Source organism: Narcine bancroftii, chromosome 4 (genome assembly GCF_036971445.1).
Source record: "Narcine bancroftii isolate sNarBan1 chromosome 4, sNarBan1.hap1, whole genome shotgun sequence".
Taxonomy (NCBI): domain Eukaryota; kingdom Metazoa; phylum Chordata; class Chondrichthyes; order Torpediniformes; family Narcinidae; genus Narcine; species Narcine bancroftii.
Window position 1 is genome coordinate 287,266,357 of NC_091472.1, and position 17,002 is coordinate 287,283,358.

At 36.5% G+C, this 17,002-nt stretch overlaps 1 protein-coding gene and 1 non-coding gene across 2 annotated transcripts in view; one reads left to right on the plus strand and one right to left on the minus strand.

Annotated features, from left to right (window-relative positions):
* lrp2a (low density lipoprotein receptor-related protein 2a) overlaps window positions 1–17,002 on the plus strand; it is a 246,552-nt gene that overhangs the window by 162,485 nt on the left and 67,065 nt on the right. The window contains exons 49-55 of the mRNA XM_069936227.1: window positions 6,709–7,004; window positions 7,431–7,947; window positions 9,641–9,793; window positions 11,164–11,334; window positions 12,860–13,083; window positions 13,971–14,145; window positions 16,355–16,551. Coding sequence (XP_069792328.1) covers window positions 6,709–7,004; window positions 7,431–7,947; window positions 9,641–9,793; window positions 11,164–11,334; window positions 12,860–13,083; window positions 13,971–14,145; window positions 16,355–16,551 — 1,733 coding nt within the window. The remainder of the gene's footprint in view (window positions 1–6,708; window positions 7,005–7,430; window positions 7,948–9,640; window positions 9,794–11,163; window positions 11,335–12,859; window positions 13,084–13,970; window positions 14,146–16,354; window positions 16,552–17,002) is intronic.
* On the minus strand, window positions 15,429–15,534 carry LOC138762544 (U6 spliceosomal RNA). Its single transcript, XR_011356951.1, has one exon. It is a non-coding gene; the product is annotated as a U6 spliceosomal RNA (small nuclear RNA).

Below are 17,002 nucleotides of genomic sequence, written 5' to 3' on the forward strand. Positions count from 1 at the left end.
GCCTTCTACTTTTGGATTCACTTACATGGGGAATCAATGCATCAGTGTTTGCATTTCAATAACATCATCTTTGATTCTTCTGTCTTCATTAAGTATAAACCTAACCTGCTCAAACTTTCAGTGTATCAATTCCATCATCCCAGGAATCATTCGAGAAAATGTTCTCCAAACTATTTCCAACACAAGTATATTGTTCCTTTAATAAGGAGTCTAAAACTGTTTGGAGTACTCCAGGCATGGTCTTGCTGCTTATATTGTGTAGCACTCCTTTCTTAACTTCCTTTGTACAATGAGGCAAATGTCTATTTGTATTCTTAATTGCTTCTTTGCCTGCTGCCATTTTTTTTTGTAGTCAAGGTGCAGTGCACAGATGGTGATTGGTTATTCAGTCAGAAGCTGAGTTGCAAGTCATTACTGTAATGCGCATTGAAAGAACCAAAGACTTGTTGATCCAAACCAAGGCTCTTATTAACTAAAAGACTGGAGCATATCACAAGTAGGTCGACCCGTCCAGAATGACCTGGTCTGGCTAGGAGCAATCCTTTGAGACCTGCCAGTAGGTGTGGCTACACTCTCAGCCAATCACAGTCATCCTACACTACCATCTGTACATAGGTACATGTACACATTGGTGATAGAATCTGTACTAACCCAATTACTGACTCAGTCATTGACGCCAATGGGAGAACGAACCTTGCATTTAACATCCACAACTGTCCCCTACCAACCTGCCCCCATTGTCGAACACGAACTTCTGACAATAAAGTTTCCCAGAGAATCCCTGATTGGTGAAAGTGGAAATGGATCATACTGGATAGCACTGAGAATCTTAAGATCTTGTGTTGGGAGTGCTAAGAGTTCTCACATAAATAGGTGAAGGAGACCCAACCTTATCCATCCATTGTGGTGCGCTGAGGAAGCAGCAGGCAAGCACAAAACTCAAAAGACTGTACAACAGGCTTTATTCAGATGGAAGTCTGAACACCAGTTCATGCTTTGGTGGCTCCCGTGTGACTGGCTCAGGAGGGGTCGGCTCGGGTCTATATTCGGGTCGGCTGATTGACACCAGCCAGGTGGTCTTCCTGCAGGTACAGAGATCTCCCCCTGCAGTAGGCTGGTGGTCATATCACCACACCCATTCACCCTATTAAACATTCCTGCGCCACCTCACCTAGAATCTGAGGTTCCTGGAATGGTTTTATCAGTCAGTATGTAACCCACAGAACTGAAGTAGATGTAAGTAAGAGAACTAACAAGAACAACTTCCTATATTTATAAGGCCATCCAGATTCCTCTGTACATCAGCATCCTGTGGTCTTTCTTCACTTAAATGTTTTTTTTTTTTACAGGTTATTTTATTGCTCTTCTTGAAGTCTTTCCAGATTATTTTACTTCACTCACTTCAATGATCTATATCTCTTTGCAGACTCTTTGTAACCCAGTAATCCATGTCTTTAGAACATTAGCAAATTTGGCAACGATATCCATCTTGGTTCCTTCAGCCAATTCATGAGCAGAAATGTATGAATAGTTGGGGCTCCAGCAATGATTTCTGTTTGACACACTTTTAATTATTGGATGTTTTTAGTGACATTATCTATGAAGACAAGTGCAAAATACTTGGTCCAAGTCTCTGCCAGTACCACATTTCCCATTTTTAATTCCCTACTCTCATCCTTACAGGACCAATGTTTTAATCAGCTATACTTTTATTTTTTATACACCTGCAATATTTCTCATCTGCTTCTGAATGATGCAACCTTGATGTAATGCAATTCTAAAGGGAGAACTCTACCATACACATTATAAGTGAAACTAACATTTACCTCATTCATGTCTTTGTTTTCTGAAAGGGCAATTGTTTTTCTGATCTGTGGAAATACGCACAGTATAGCTGAAGCCATAATATAATATTGAGGCTGCACTTTATCACAATATTATATGCCTTCCTCTCAATGTGACACTGCCCTTAACTTCTTTAGTTAGCCACAAATGGACTGCCCTCCTGACAGAACATTTATTTTTAATGTTTACAATTGTAAACCATTCTTTTATCATCTGAGTTGTTAATGTCACATCCTCCGTTATAATCTATTTTACCAGTCCATTTTAGGCATCACTGCCTTTGCACCTTTATGTCTTTATACTTTCTTATTTAAATTTAATAGATCAATTTCAGGCAAGTTACCACTCTCAAGCCAAATATACAATTCTATTAGCTTATGCTCTTTCTTTACCAGAGTATGGTTTAGCACGAGGCCATCAGTTAATCTTACCTCAATACAAATGACCAAATCTAAAGTAGTCCATTTCTTTTTGAAAATTTTATTTATTAATTGTGATGCATATATTGAAACATACAATCAATGAATAAAACTTAAAACAATTCAAAAAATACATACATGATATTTTAAAACTAACCCCCTAACCCACCCCTCCCCCCAACCTACCCCAAAGAGAAAAGAAAGAAGATCAACCATAACAACAAAATTCCTCAGTTAATTACCATGGTTTGGGGTAACACCACGACTGTGGGGCCAGGAGATTCAAAAATTAAAACCCTTATGATGCAAATATGTGCTCCAAGTTTTACAATAAAAAAATTATCACGCAAATTATATGTTATCTTCTCCAATGGAATACAAGACCTCATCTCCATATGCCATCACTGAATACTCAAATCAGTCTCATTTTTCCAAGTAATTGCCAAACATTTTCCAGCTAAAGCTAACGCCAGTCTCAAAAATGCAATTTGAAATCTATTTAATTTTAACTCTAAACTCAGTCTCTTAATATTACCCAACAAAAATACTAAAGGATAGAATGAAAATTTCACTTTCAGAATAACTTCTAAAAATTCCCTAAGTCTATTCCAAAAAGGTTTTACTGTTTCACATGACTAAGTAGAATGTAAAAAAAAAGAACCTACATCCATCCTTATGACACTGAAACATAACTCCAAAGAAATAAAATTATATTTCCTTAATTTTTCCAGAGTTAAATATAATTGATGAATAAAATTATAATGAACTAATCGATACCTTATATTTATAATTTTAGTCATACCATCCCTACATAAATTCATCCAGTCATTCTGAGGAAGAAATATACCCATTTCAATCTAAATTTATTTAAATCCAATTTAGGCATTTTATTCTGTAATAAAGCATACATCTCAGATATAAATACCTTCTTACCACACTCAGTAAGTAAAATTTCAAACTTGGACCATCTAGGTAACTAAAGTATGCCCAAAATTATCCAACAATAAAGCTTTAATTTGATAATAAGAAAAGAGTATTTGAAGATGTATCATATTTCCCTTTCATTCTTTGAAAAGAAATAAAATATCTTGCTTCATAACAATCTTGCACCAATTTAATACCCTTTTGATCCCATAACTTCAAAAGCTGATTATTAAGTGAAAAGGGGAAAAGCTTATTTTGATACAAAGGGGTTTTACCTGAAATCTTCCCTTGAGTACCTATAACTTCATTTTTTTATACCATAAATCCATTAAGTGTTGCAAACAGGTAAATTATAACTACTCAATAACTTAGGGTTCCATCTATAGATAAACTGATCCATCTTCTTCTCACCAATTTGAGATAATTCAATATTAGCCCATTATCAAAGGTTTATCTATTTCAAAACTTCCTATTAATAATTTTCAATTGTGCTGTATCATAATAGGGAGTTGCATACCTCCTAATTCATATTTCCAAGTTAACTTTTGTAAAGATACCCTTACTGTTTTATCCTTCCATAAAAATTTCCTCACCAAAGCATTTAAATCCTTAAAAAATGTTTGGGGAATCTTACAAGGAATAGATTGAAATAAATACTGAATTCAAGAAAAAATATTCATTTTAATACAATTAACTCTTCCTATTAATGTAATTGATAAATCTTCCCATCGATTCAAATCATGTTTAACTTTAGACAATAATGGCAAATAATTTAATTCATATAAATGAACTATAATTGCAATCTACCTTAACACCTAAATACTTAATCTGATCTGATCATTTTGAATTTCACAATATCCATTTCAGCTAATGGCATAATCTCACTCTTCCCAATTAATTTTATAACCTGATAGTTCACCATACTGTTCCAAACTATTATGTAAACACCTCAAAGAATTCTGAGGTTCTGTTAAATCTATCAAAACATCATCTGCAAACAAATGAATTTTAAGTTAATCTAATCATCTGAGTCAAAGGTTCAATAACTAATGCAAATAGAGCTGGTGACAAAGGACAGCCTTGTCTAGTCGATCTGGTCAACATGAAAGATAAAGATTACTATCCATTTGTCACAACTCTAGCAGTAGAACTTCTATATAAAGCCTTAATCCAACCAATAAAAAAAGGGGCCAATTTTAAATTTATTTAAAACTTTAAATTAAAAAACCCCACTCTACTCCATCAAAGGCCTTTTCTGGATCAAACGAAATAACCATTGGTAGGTTGGATCCCTCTCGAGAAGTAAGTAGTCCATTTCTTGATTATACTGCACCAAGTATTGTCAACGAACTTATTCTTAAGATTCTCCTCTCCACCCTCTACTTTCTCCATTTTTAAGACCATCACCTCTCGCCATTTACCGTTGTCACTCCCTCCCTTATCCACCTGTGAGCCACCATTTTATTCAGGTACCAACCTACATTTTGCTCAAACCTTGATGAAGGGCTCAAGCACAAAACATTGGTTATGTATCTTCATCTTTGGTATATAAAGTACACTGTTTGACCTGCTGAGTTTCTCCAGCGTTGTGTTTTTACTTCAATCACTACATCTCCAGACTTTCATGTTTTACTTTATCCTTAAGGCTACCTTTGCCAATTTGATTTATTCAGAATTTCCTAATGTCATTTTTTTACCCTCTTGTTTATTGAAATTCAGTCAATATTTTCTTAATATATTAGTGTAAAAAAAACTAAAATAATATGAGGGCATCTGCCCATTTAGTTGAAGGATTGGGGATAATTAAACAAATATGTGGAGTATTGAATCATGTGTCCCTCTCGGTGATCATTCTGAATGTTAACACAATTCAGACTACTTTAGTGGTTTTTTTCTTCTATGTAGTGTTCACCATGAAAAATAATTTTCAATAAAATACTTCCCTTGAGTTACTTTGTTGTTTAAGTTTCTATAATTAGTTACAATTAGGGAAATTCTTTAAAGATGATTTTGCATTGTGCTTTTTCATTCTAAAATATTTTGTACATCACAAATTTTTTTAATGTTAATGTTTTCAGTGTTTGATTCAGTAGTTATGCATGCTTTGGGTTAATAATGGCAAATAATTTTTGTTTTTAATGGGGTGCCAGGATAATTTTATTCCCAATCCTACAAATTAATTGTTGTTGAGAGGATGGTAATACGATATTTACTTCAACAGTTTTAGTTAATCCAGTGAAAATATATCTACTTTTTGCTTTTGGATGGGATATGTAGCATTTGACTCCTGTGTGATGAAAGAACATTGAGATATTAACAAGTCAGGATAGTATGTGTCCTGGCATGGAAACTGCTTCCTTAGTAATAAAGGCTGTAAGCTTGAGGCATGATTTAGAATGTAAGTAACTACAATGGATTTTGTAGATGTTATTTAGGTCATTATGTTACTAAAGGGGGAAGTAAGATGGTGGATGGAGGTCTAATTAAGCTGCTCTGTTCTGGATGAAGATGAGCTTTGTCAGAATTATTGTAGATAAATTTGACTAGACAGAGATATGATATGATTGTAATCTTGACATGTCATGTAGATGTAGGAGGGGAGTGAGGCTATGAGCCACTCAATTCAAGATACAAAGCAGAGTATCTTTTATTGTGAGATGTCTAGACAATATTGAAACCAAAAATGTTAATGTGCAGTGGTAATGCTGTGGAATGCCCAGGATAGGTAAGTGACCGTTCCCAAATTGGAGTTGCTTATTGACCAGCTCTTGGGTGGTACAAATGTTATTTGCCACTTTTCAGGCCATGCTAGAAAGTTGACCTGACCTTAGGGATGAGCTGCTGTTTTTTGTGAGCAGCTATGAAAGGAATTGAGTGATGTGCAATCAACCACAAGAATCCTCAATTCTGACTTTACGACGAAAGAGGAATACTTACTGAAGTAGTTTTTTCCCCCAAAATAAACTTTATTCATAAAGGCCATCCTCCTGAAGTCCACGACCATCTTCTTCATTTTACCCACATTGAGACCTTGGTTGTGGTTCTCGCACCATTTCACGTTTTTCCCATTTTTTTCTCTCAGTAACGAGACTCATCATTTTTGCTGCTGTATCATCTGTAAACTTGGGAACTCTGTTGAAACTGGACCTGGCATTGCAGTCTTGAGTCAGCAGCGTAAACAGAAGTGGGCTGAGTGCACAGCCCTGAGGCACACCAGTGCTCAGCCTGATAGTGTGGCCAGTCCAGATGGACTACGGTCTTTCCTTTAGGAAGTTCAGCATCTAGTTGCATTAGATGATTAGGTGCTCAGATTGGAAATCAGCAGTGCCTTTTAACCTCATTTGTCTCACTTCAATTCAGAATGTCTATTATACCACAGCAAAGTTGAATGTTCTCGAGAGATGCCTAGGCAAACAATGTATAAAGACGTAGGCTAGTTCTGATCTAATATAATTTAGTACCATCTCTTTGATTATTGAGGATGATGTTTCCAAAATTAATTGTTTGCCTTCAACCACAGGTGTGACCGTAGGAATGACTGTGGTGATGCAAGTGATGAGCGAGAATGTTCTTACCAGTCTTGTGCTCAGCCCCAGTTTACCTGTCAGAATGGCCGCTGCATTTCACAGTTATGGGTCTGCGATGGTGATAATGATTGTGGAGATAGATCTGATGAGATGATACATCAGTGTCTCACCTCAGAGCCAACATGCCCTCCACAACATTTCAAATGCAACAATGGAGTTTGTATTGAAAGTGCCAAAGTGTGCAACCAAGTGGAGGATTGTTCAGATTATAGTGATGAGAAAACATGTGGTATGTATTCTGTTCTTTGCCTATTTCATTCATGCTGGAATTGTTCAAGCATTGATGAGAATCTATACTACAAATTTGATGGGATATTCTAAGTACAAATAGCATTTGGATTTTATGAAATTATAATAAGAAGCAATAGATTTCAGGTAATATTGTTTTTAGGCGGGAATTTAATTGGTTCTAGTGCCCTGCAACACTGAAGTTGCTGCTTCAAGGCACCTTAGAGGATTTGTATTTTTTAAAATGAAAATGCAATAAACATCACGCAAGAATAATTAATAATCAAAAAGTGCACAAATGGATTAAGTTTTCCAGTGGCACATTATTAACAAGTCATTTTAATTTTATCAGCAGTGGATAAATAGAGTATCTAAAGGAAGGCATTTGAAACATGACTTGTTAATATTTCTTTTTCTCATACCACAGGTGTTGACGAGTGCGCTAACCCTATGCTGAATCACTGCTTGCACATTTGCACCAATACATTGACAAGTTTCTTCTGCTCTTGTCATCCTGGATATCAACTCATTGATGATGGACAGACTTGTAAAGATTTTGATGAATGCAATGAAACACCAAGTGTTTGTAGTCAGATTTGTGAAAATACGGAGGGTTCATACATTTGCAAATGTGCCCCAGGTTATCTTCGAGAACCTGATGGAAAAAGTTGCCGCCAAAACAGTAACATTACTCCTTATCTCCTCTTCAGTAATCGCTACTACATACGTAATTTTTCTGTTGATGGAAAATCTTATACTCTCGTTCAACAAGGGTTAATCAATGTGGGGGCATTAGACTTTGATAGAGTGGAACAAAGATTGTACTGGATTGATATGGGACAAAGAGTTATAGAGCGAATGTTTCTGAATGAAACCAAAAAGGAGACTGTCATTAACCATGATATACACGGAGTAGAAGGTCTAGCCGTTGATTGGGTTGGAAGGTAAGATAACCTATCATTTGAAGAGCACGTGGATGCTATGTTGTTAATTGTTTTAAACTGCTACACCATAAAATGGCTCTACAATTGGAGCATGTGATCATTGAATTTGAAACAAATTCGAAAATGTATCTGGAGACAAATGTGAATCCAAAAGGACGTGCAAATGGATTTATTACAGAGCAGCATTGATATAGTTACATTATTTATATTGATTCTGAAATGTGAAATAATAATTCATTGAAACATTGCTTGAAGCATCCATGCAGTTGAATGAAAAAGGCACACTTAGCATAGATGTTAGTGCAATGTTATTATGGTGCCAGTGACCTGGGTTCGAATCCAGTGATGTCTGTAAGGAGTTTGTATGTTCTCCCCATTTGCATGGATTTTTCCAGGGCGCTCCAGTTTCCTCCCACCCTTCAAAATATACAGGGGTGTAGGTTAATTGAGGTATTTGGACAGCATGGGCTGGTGGGCTGGAAAGGTCTGTTACTGTGCTGTCTGTCTAAATTAAAACAAGGGAGTATTTTCTCATGCTTTGAACCTTGGAGTATGTTTATATTCTGACTGAGGAATATCTTGCTTGTCTAGAAGTAACCAAAATATTGTTTAATTTTGGGGGGTGGGGAGAGTAGGGTATGATGCAGCACGAAAAATCAAGGTTACTGCAGATGGAAAGGAAACTACAGATGCTGGGATCTGAAGCCAAACACAATCTACTGGAGGAACTTCCCATTGAATTTTTCTGCTTTCTCCACTTCCCTACCTCTCTCTCTTTCTCTTCTGTTCTATCTGATCTCTCTTTATTCCACCTTTCTCGTTATCTGATTACAGTACTGGCAATGTTATGGGCCCAGAAGACCCCAAAGTCCAGCTGCAATAGAAATTCACAAAGACAAATGGTTACTTTTAATTTTCTTTAAACATAAAACAGGATCAAACTTTAACTTATTACTATTAACCCCTTTCTAATTCTAAGCGCACGTGTATGTAATGTGTGTGTAAATTCAGAAAAGTTCTTTGGTTCACAGTCTAGTCTCACTTCTCACTCCTCTAAGTTCACTGGTTACAGGCAATTCTTATACTGTGCACAGAATTTAACACTTATGAATTTCACTAGGTTCTGGTGCTTGAAAGGTAAATAGTTAGCACTCAGGAAGGTTCTTGTCGGTTTTCAGAGAGAGATTTGTTGCTCATTGGACACAAACTGATTCCTTCCGATCAGCCACGTCAGTGTCTTTCAGAAGAAACTTGCCCCATCAGGGTTCTCCAGATGATTTTCAGATCACCACAGAGTTCTTATTTGTTTCTCTTATTTCAAGTGAAATATTATGCAGCCAGCCATCTCCTCTTGTATAGACCACAAGGACTTTGACCAGGCTGATCTAAGAACTCAAACCCATCTTCAAAATGTTTTTTTTTCCCAAAATCTTGCCAGCTTATCCTGTTGCTTTCCAAAACAATAATCCATTACTCCACAACATGTCCAATTAACACCTACTTGTGAAGTCTCTTTTGGCATTCTGCAAAGTTTTTGCAAAGGCATTCAGAGCCTGAACTGCCTGGCTTGAATCCCATAACCTTGAAAATTATATTTTTTTAAGACTATTTATAGAAACAAATTTTATGTGGATTTTTATTAGAAAACAATGAACTTTTGCATGTTAATTGTGATTTTTTTTTCATTGCTTAGGAAATTGTACTGGGTTGATCATTTTATAAATTGCCTCAATGTTGCTGAACTTGATGGACGATTTCGGAAAAAGCTGGCAGAGCACTGTGTGGACACAAATGGCACCTATTGCTTTGAGAACCCACGTGCCATTGTGGTTTATCCAAGATATGGGTAAGTGACCAGTAAATTATAAATCAAAAGGTGAAGTTTTTGCCTTTGGAGCAATTAGTGATTCCATGAAAACTGTGCCCTTATGGGAAAACTATTCTAACAAAACCCATTTGCAAGACATGGAACACCGGATCTGTCAGGAACCATCATCATAGACTTGGTCAACGTAGAAACTGTGCCTTCAGTCCTCTGTATCTATTACCAACCATGCTGCCTATCTATGCTAATCCCTTTGCCTGCACTAATTCCATATCCCTCAATGCCCTGCTCATTCAATGACCTCTCCAAATGCCTCTTGAATATTATTGCCATTCCTACCTCCATCATTTCTTCTAGCAGCTTATTCCAGAAACCAGCTCTTCTTTGCATGGGGAAAACAACAGTACAATCAGCATCAATGAAGAAAAAAAATAATCTGGTTAACACTCATTGTGACCTTTAAGAACGCTTCCCACAAAGATCTTGGAGAAGAGACCATTTACTCTTCTTATGTTCATTACTGGCATAGTTTATACAGTACTGAAATAGGCCCTCAAACTCAACTCATCCACGCTGGCCAAGTTGCTTAGCTAAGTTATTTGAACATGATCCCTTGTGGTGTCATCAAATTGACTGACAGGAATCACTGAGTTACTAAAATCTATAGCACAGAAGTATTTGATTGGACTAATTTGAAACCTGGAAAACTTGCATTCAGATCAATTTAAATGATTTTCTGTGACTAGACTGGAGGTTATAAGCAATTCAGCTTCCATATGGTTTATGTATTACCAGTAAATTATTAGTGTACAGAAATCACCAAATCACAGTCAGTTTCATGGTGAAGTAACCAAGAGATCCATTTGTTTCCCTATCATTACTGAAATATTTGGGCTAATAGTTTCTCTTAATACTTTGCATTTTTTTAAAAATACATTGATTTTTAAAGGCAGTAACTCAGGTTTGAAAGAGATAAAAATGGTTTTATTTTAAAAATTTGGAGTTTTAAACCATAGCATCAATCTACAATTTAAATTGCCTTTGATTAAGCTAATTTAGGATTAAGAGAAAATTATCAAAGAAGATCACAATATACAATTTGCTGGTTACAAACATTTGGATAAGAGCAGAAACAGTCTCTCAAGCTTGTTCTACAATTCAATAAAGTTAGATCTGATCTAATTGTAATCTTAGTCTTGTATTCCCATGCTCAAGAATATATCTTGTTAAAATATGACCACCTTTATTTGTTACAAATATTCTTATGCATTGATATTATTCACAGATTGAAATTCCAGTAATGCCATATACTGCAATGTGTTAAGGCAGAATCTAATTTGTTAGAATAGTTAGCTTCATTTACGTATTTCATTTTTTAAAACATTTTGCAGATATATTTTCTGGACTGACTGGGGTGATCAAGCCTACATTGGTCGCATGGGTATGGATGGTAGAAATATGTCCGCGATTATTACAACAAAATTGGAATGGCCAAATGGATTGACTATTGACTATACAAATGACAAACTGTATTGGACTGATGCCCATCTGAATTACATTGAGTAAGTACATATGATACTTTCCCTAAGAAAATGGAGAATTTCAAACATTTTCTAAAGAAATGCATTAAATCTCCCTGAATCTAGCAAGCAGATTTTCAAGACTATTGGATGCTATTTCCAATTTACATTTCAACACATTTCTAATTCACCTCTTTTTAAGATGTAACACGATAATCAATCTTCTGAGGCCCCCAGTGCACCAGATGTCAAGCCATCAAGACACCCAAACAATTATCAGAGTTTTACAATAGTTCCCATATGAACATCTTTTTTGGAGAATGTAAATTGTGCTTTCTCATTTTCTAGTGTGGCTATATTCTCGTACCTTTTCTCATTAGAATACACTAATGGGGTGTTGGTTTGAAGGCAATGTGCAATATGGTGATCCTGTCGTGATATTGTAACTCAGCTTTGAATTTAACTAATACTACAAAAAGGCTTCAAAACTCAAAATTAATTATTTATTGAAGGTTACTTATTATGTTTAAATCAAAATGCTTTCACATAACCAAAACTTTTAATACAATTCCTATGATCTTGCTGTTTTTGACTTGTTTATTTTGGAAGTTATTGCTTCACTCTGTTCAGTTGGTCATCAAAAATTGGTAAATTATCTATAAACCTTTGCCCACAAACACCCCATTTAACTATGAATTAAATTCTATGTTATTAAATACATGAGTGAAAATTTTGAAGCTTTAATTATCTAAACATGGTTTCTTTGTGACACCAATGCTTTTTAAAAACTATTATGTTTCAAGATTCAATTTATTGTCATAGTAATAAAACAGTGTCATATTACATGAAATTGCTTTTGCCTGCTGTAAAGCAGACAGATTCGCCACCGGCAGGAATTGCCTAAGCGCCTCTTACAGTCAGAGAAAAAGAAGCAAAAGACTCACCGAGTGTCTGTAGATTAGCATCCAATGCCACACAGAGCCCAGTCCAAACCATTGGCAACTCAAGCTCCAGCTTGGAACCTCTGACACGATCAGGAACCCTCAGTGATCTCTGCACCTCCTCGCATCCTGGTTCTGATACCCCTCCAGCCAGTTTCAAGCCAGTCTGCAGGCCGGCATGAGTCTCCCGACAGCAGTCTCCTGCAGCTCAGCTTCCGCGGGTTCCTCGCCTCAAGTCTCCAGCAGCCTGCCGCATGCACTGGACCCTCAGCTGCAGAGCCCCCCCTCACATTCCATTCTGCAGAACAATGTTTGCTCATGAAAGATTGGGATAAACTCAGTCACATGTTGCACCACATGAACACAATCAATATTGACTACTACAGACAAATACTTTCAAAACCTTTTCTGAGAAGAATTAAATTTCGATGAAATGGACGGTTATGGAGTAGGGAAATTCTAGGCAGTTGTTAGAGTAGGCTATTAGGTCGGTGCAGCACTGTGGGCTGAAGGTCCTGGACTGTGCTGCAGATTTCTATGTTCTGTGAAATGACAGTCAAGAAATCAAGATAGTGTTTATCGTTTCACCTCACCATTGAAGTGTAAATAGCTTTTCTGTTTGATAGATTTTCCAATCTGGATGGAAAGCATCGGCATACGGTACTTGATGGGACCCTGAGTCATCCATTTGCTATTAGCCTGTTTGAAGATACGATATATTGGACTGACTGGAATACAAAATCAGTGGAGAAAGCAAATAAATACACAGGGGAAAATCGAGTGCTTTTGGTGAATACCACACACAGCCCCATTGATATCCTTGTATATCATCCATACAGACAACCCATAGGTAAATGTAAAATGCAGCACCTCTTACCTCTCATAGAAACTGTGTTATACTGCAAATAAAAAAAAATTGGAATGATTAGATCTCTATGTCGAATGAACTTTACCTATATTTTAGAATACTACAGTGCCAGTGACCCAGGTTTGAACTCAGTGCTGTCTGTAAGGAATTTGTACGTTTTGCCAGTGACCTGTGTGGGTTTTCTCTGGGTGCTTTAGTTTCCTCCCACCTTCAATAATGTACGGTGTTGGTAGGTTAATATATCATTGGGCAGCACAGGGTTCGTGGGCTGGAAGGACCTTCAACCGTGCTGTATCGTTTTTTTAAAAAAAACCTACATGGAACGCATGTAACTTGTAACATGGCTTCATTGATTTTGGAAATTTTCATTTTTATGATTTGATTGTTTCATTGATGTCAGTGATCTAAAGTGGTAGAGAGTCAAGTTGTTGTTGGTCTGTTGATTTATGTAGATGTAATTTTCAGTCCAATTGTACATTGGATGAGCTTGGAGGCACAAATGGAAATATTACACTCCTGTAAGTCTACTGCTTCTCAGTAAAAGCTCCTTTATTGATTGCCTTCAGAATATCCTTAGTCAAGAATCAAGTGGTGTTGTGCCTTTTCCTTCTTTCTGTAGCATTTGCAAAACAAGATAATTCACAACAAACATGAGATTAAACTTCAAAAGGAAAACTGAATAACTGCTGTTTTGTAAAATAAAATTATTACATTGAGATTTAGCTCAAGACTTGCAGAAGGTTTGCTTATTTCCTCTTTTCAGTCATTTAATCTTGGAGTGCAACCCCATTGTATAATTCTGCTACCTTGAATGACATTGAAATACATTCTGGTTCTCACAATTGTTTTTATACCTATTCTCATTCCAGCCATCAATCCTTGTGGCACAAATAATGGTGGCTGCTCCCATTTGTGCCTGATAGCTGCAGGAGGTCAAAGCTATACATGTGAATGTCCAGATAACTTCTTGAGGCAGTTCGACGGTACTACTCAGTGTCTCCCCATGTGCACAAGTACGCAGTACAGATGTTTAAACAATGAAAGGTAACTAATGCTGGATTTCTATGGTTCTGTGATCATCATAAGTTCACATTTAATGTGATCATGTTTCCAGCAATTCACACAACATGGAACAGTAGAGGAACAGACCCTTCATCCCATAATGTCTTTGGCAACCATGATGCCAATTTCAACTAATCCCATCTTCTTGCTCATGATCAATATCCCTCTATTTCTTGCCTGTTGAAATGTCTGTAAATACCTCTTAAATGTTATTATCACATATGCTTCAGCCACCTCCCTTGGCAATATGTTCAATGCACTTACCGCTCTCAGTAAAAAAAATTGCCTCACAAATATTTCCCCCTCTCATCTTAAATCAGTGTTCTAGTATGAAAGTCTTTGAATATCTCTTTCCATCTGTGCCTCACATAATTTTATATACTTCACCTCTCAGTTTCCAATGCTCCAAATAAAATAATCCATTTGTCCAAACTGTTCTTATCAATACTCTCTAATCCAGTCAAATCTTGGTGAACTCCCAAAGCCTCCATATATATACATACATATAAATATATATATGTATATATATATGTGTGTGTATATGTGTATATATATATATGTGTGTGTGTATATATATATATATATATGTATATATATATATATATGTATATATATATGTATATATGTGTGTATATATATATATATATGTATATATATAATATATGTGTGTGTATATATATATACGTGTGTGTGTGTGTATATATATATGTGTGTGTGTGTATATATATATATATGTGTGTGTGTGTGTATATATATATATATGTGTGTGTATGTATATATATATGTGTGTGTGTGTGTATATATATATATATATGTGTGTGTGTGTGTGTATATATGTGTGTATATATATATATATATATATATATATATATATATCTTTGGTTTGGCTTCGCGGACGAAGCTTTATGGAGGGCTATGTCCACATCTGCTGCAGGCTCGTTGGTGACTGACAAGTCTGATGCGGGACAGGCAGGCACGGTTGCAGCGGTTGCAAAGGAATGTTGGTGGGTTGGGGTTATGTCTTCCTGTAAAGCAACCATCAGAACTGTACACAACATTCCAAATGGGGCATAACTAAAGTTTTATGGAGCTGCAACAGGACATCCTAAATTTTATTTTGACTGACCTTTTCTACCCATGGATGCTATCTGGCCTGCTGAGTGCCTCTACTAATTCTGGCCGGCTGAGTGCTTCAGCAATTCTTTGCACCAGATTCCAGCATCTATAGCTTTTGTGTTTACAAACTTTTTAAAAAAAATTATTTAAAAAATATGGAACACCACGAATTATTTTGTCATCCTTGCGCAGGGGCCATGTTAATCTTCTCTGTATCGTTCCAATTCTAGTATAAGGTGCTGCCGAAGTGAGCACGTTTCCTGACTTTTATACTCAGTCTTTGACCAATAAATTCAAGTATACCCTCTGCTGTCTTTTTCATCATATCCACTTCTGCAATCACTGTCAGGGTGCTGTAGACTTGCACCCAAGATCCCATCTGCAAACTTGATAATCAGCTCTCTTGCATTTTATCCAAGTCATTTATATATTTTGCAAAAAAAAAAAACAGAGATCCCGGCACCAATCCCTGCAAGCACCACTGGTGTCATAGCTCTCCAGTCAGAATAGGAAACCTCCATCATTATTTATTGTCTTATGGCCAAGCTCATTTTGAATCCACTCTACCAAGTCTCCATGGATCCTATGCACCATAATCTTTTGGATCACCTGACCATGAGAGATCTTGATGAATGCTTTAATAAAGTTCATCTGGACAAATTCCACTTCCCTACTCTCATCAATCATCTTGCCAACTGCTCAAAAACTCTTTATCAAATTTGAAAGATATAATCTCCCTCACACAAAGCCGTGATGACTAACCCTAATATGTCCATGCATTTCCGGATGCAAGTAAATCCAGTCCAAAACAACCTTCTCCAATAATTTCCCAACTACTGATGCAAGGCCTATCGGCCTATAATGACCTGATTTGTCCCTGTTGACTTTCTTAAAGAAGTGAACAACACTGGCTCTTCTCCAATCCTCTGGGACTTCTGAGCCTAAAGGATATAAAAAATCTCTGTCAGGTCATTATTTTCCCAATATTAAAATGTATTTCTTGCTTGTAACTAATTAGTTTGTGTGTGTGTATACATATATAGACTGTAAAGTTTTGTTGCCTTATCTCTTCTAGGTGTATTCCAATTTGGTGGAAATGTGATGGACAGAAAGATTGTAGAGATGGCTCTGATGAGCCCATCACCTGTCCAGCCCGCTACTGCAGACTTGGACAATTTCAGTGCAATGATGGTACCTGCACCAGCTCCGGCTTCTTGTGCAATGGCTTTCACGATTGTGTTGATGGATCAGATGAAGACATTGTCCTCTGTAGTAAGCATTTCTTCATGTCAATTCAACTGTTAATGTCAATAAGCCTCTATGACTACTTTTGTCTCTTTCATTGCAATTTGTGTCCTTTTTGCCTATTCCAAACCAAAAACTAAAGTCAAATGTTTGAAACTATGTAAAGGAATTGATGTAAACTGAGAATATTCCCCACTACACCCAAACTCCTGGATCACCTGCTGCTTTGTCACATTTAACTCTCTCCATACCTTTTTTTCAAATAAGGTTCCCAGCTTTGCACCAGCTGATTCTTTGGAGTTTAAACCACTTCTGGAATTTCTCATTTTCCTCAAATATTCAAATCCAATCATGCAATTAATACCTTCCACCTTGTTCTGGTCATATTACCCCTGTGCATTCTTCATGAAAGGTGCAGAAACTACAGGGTTGTTGTGTGGGATACTTCAACTTCTTAAATATTGACTGGCACCTCATT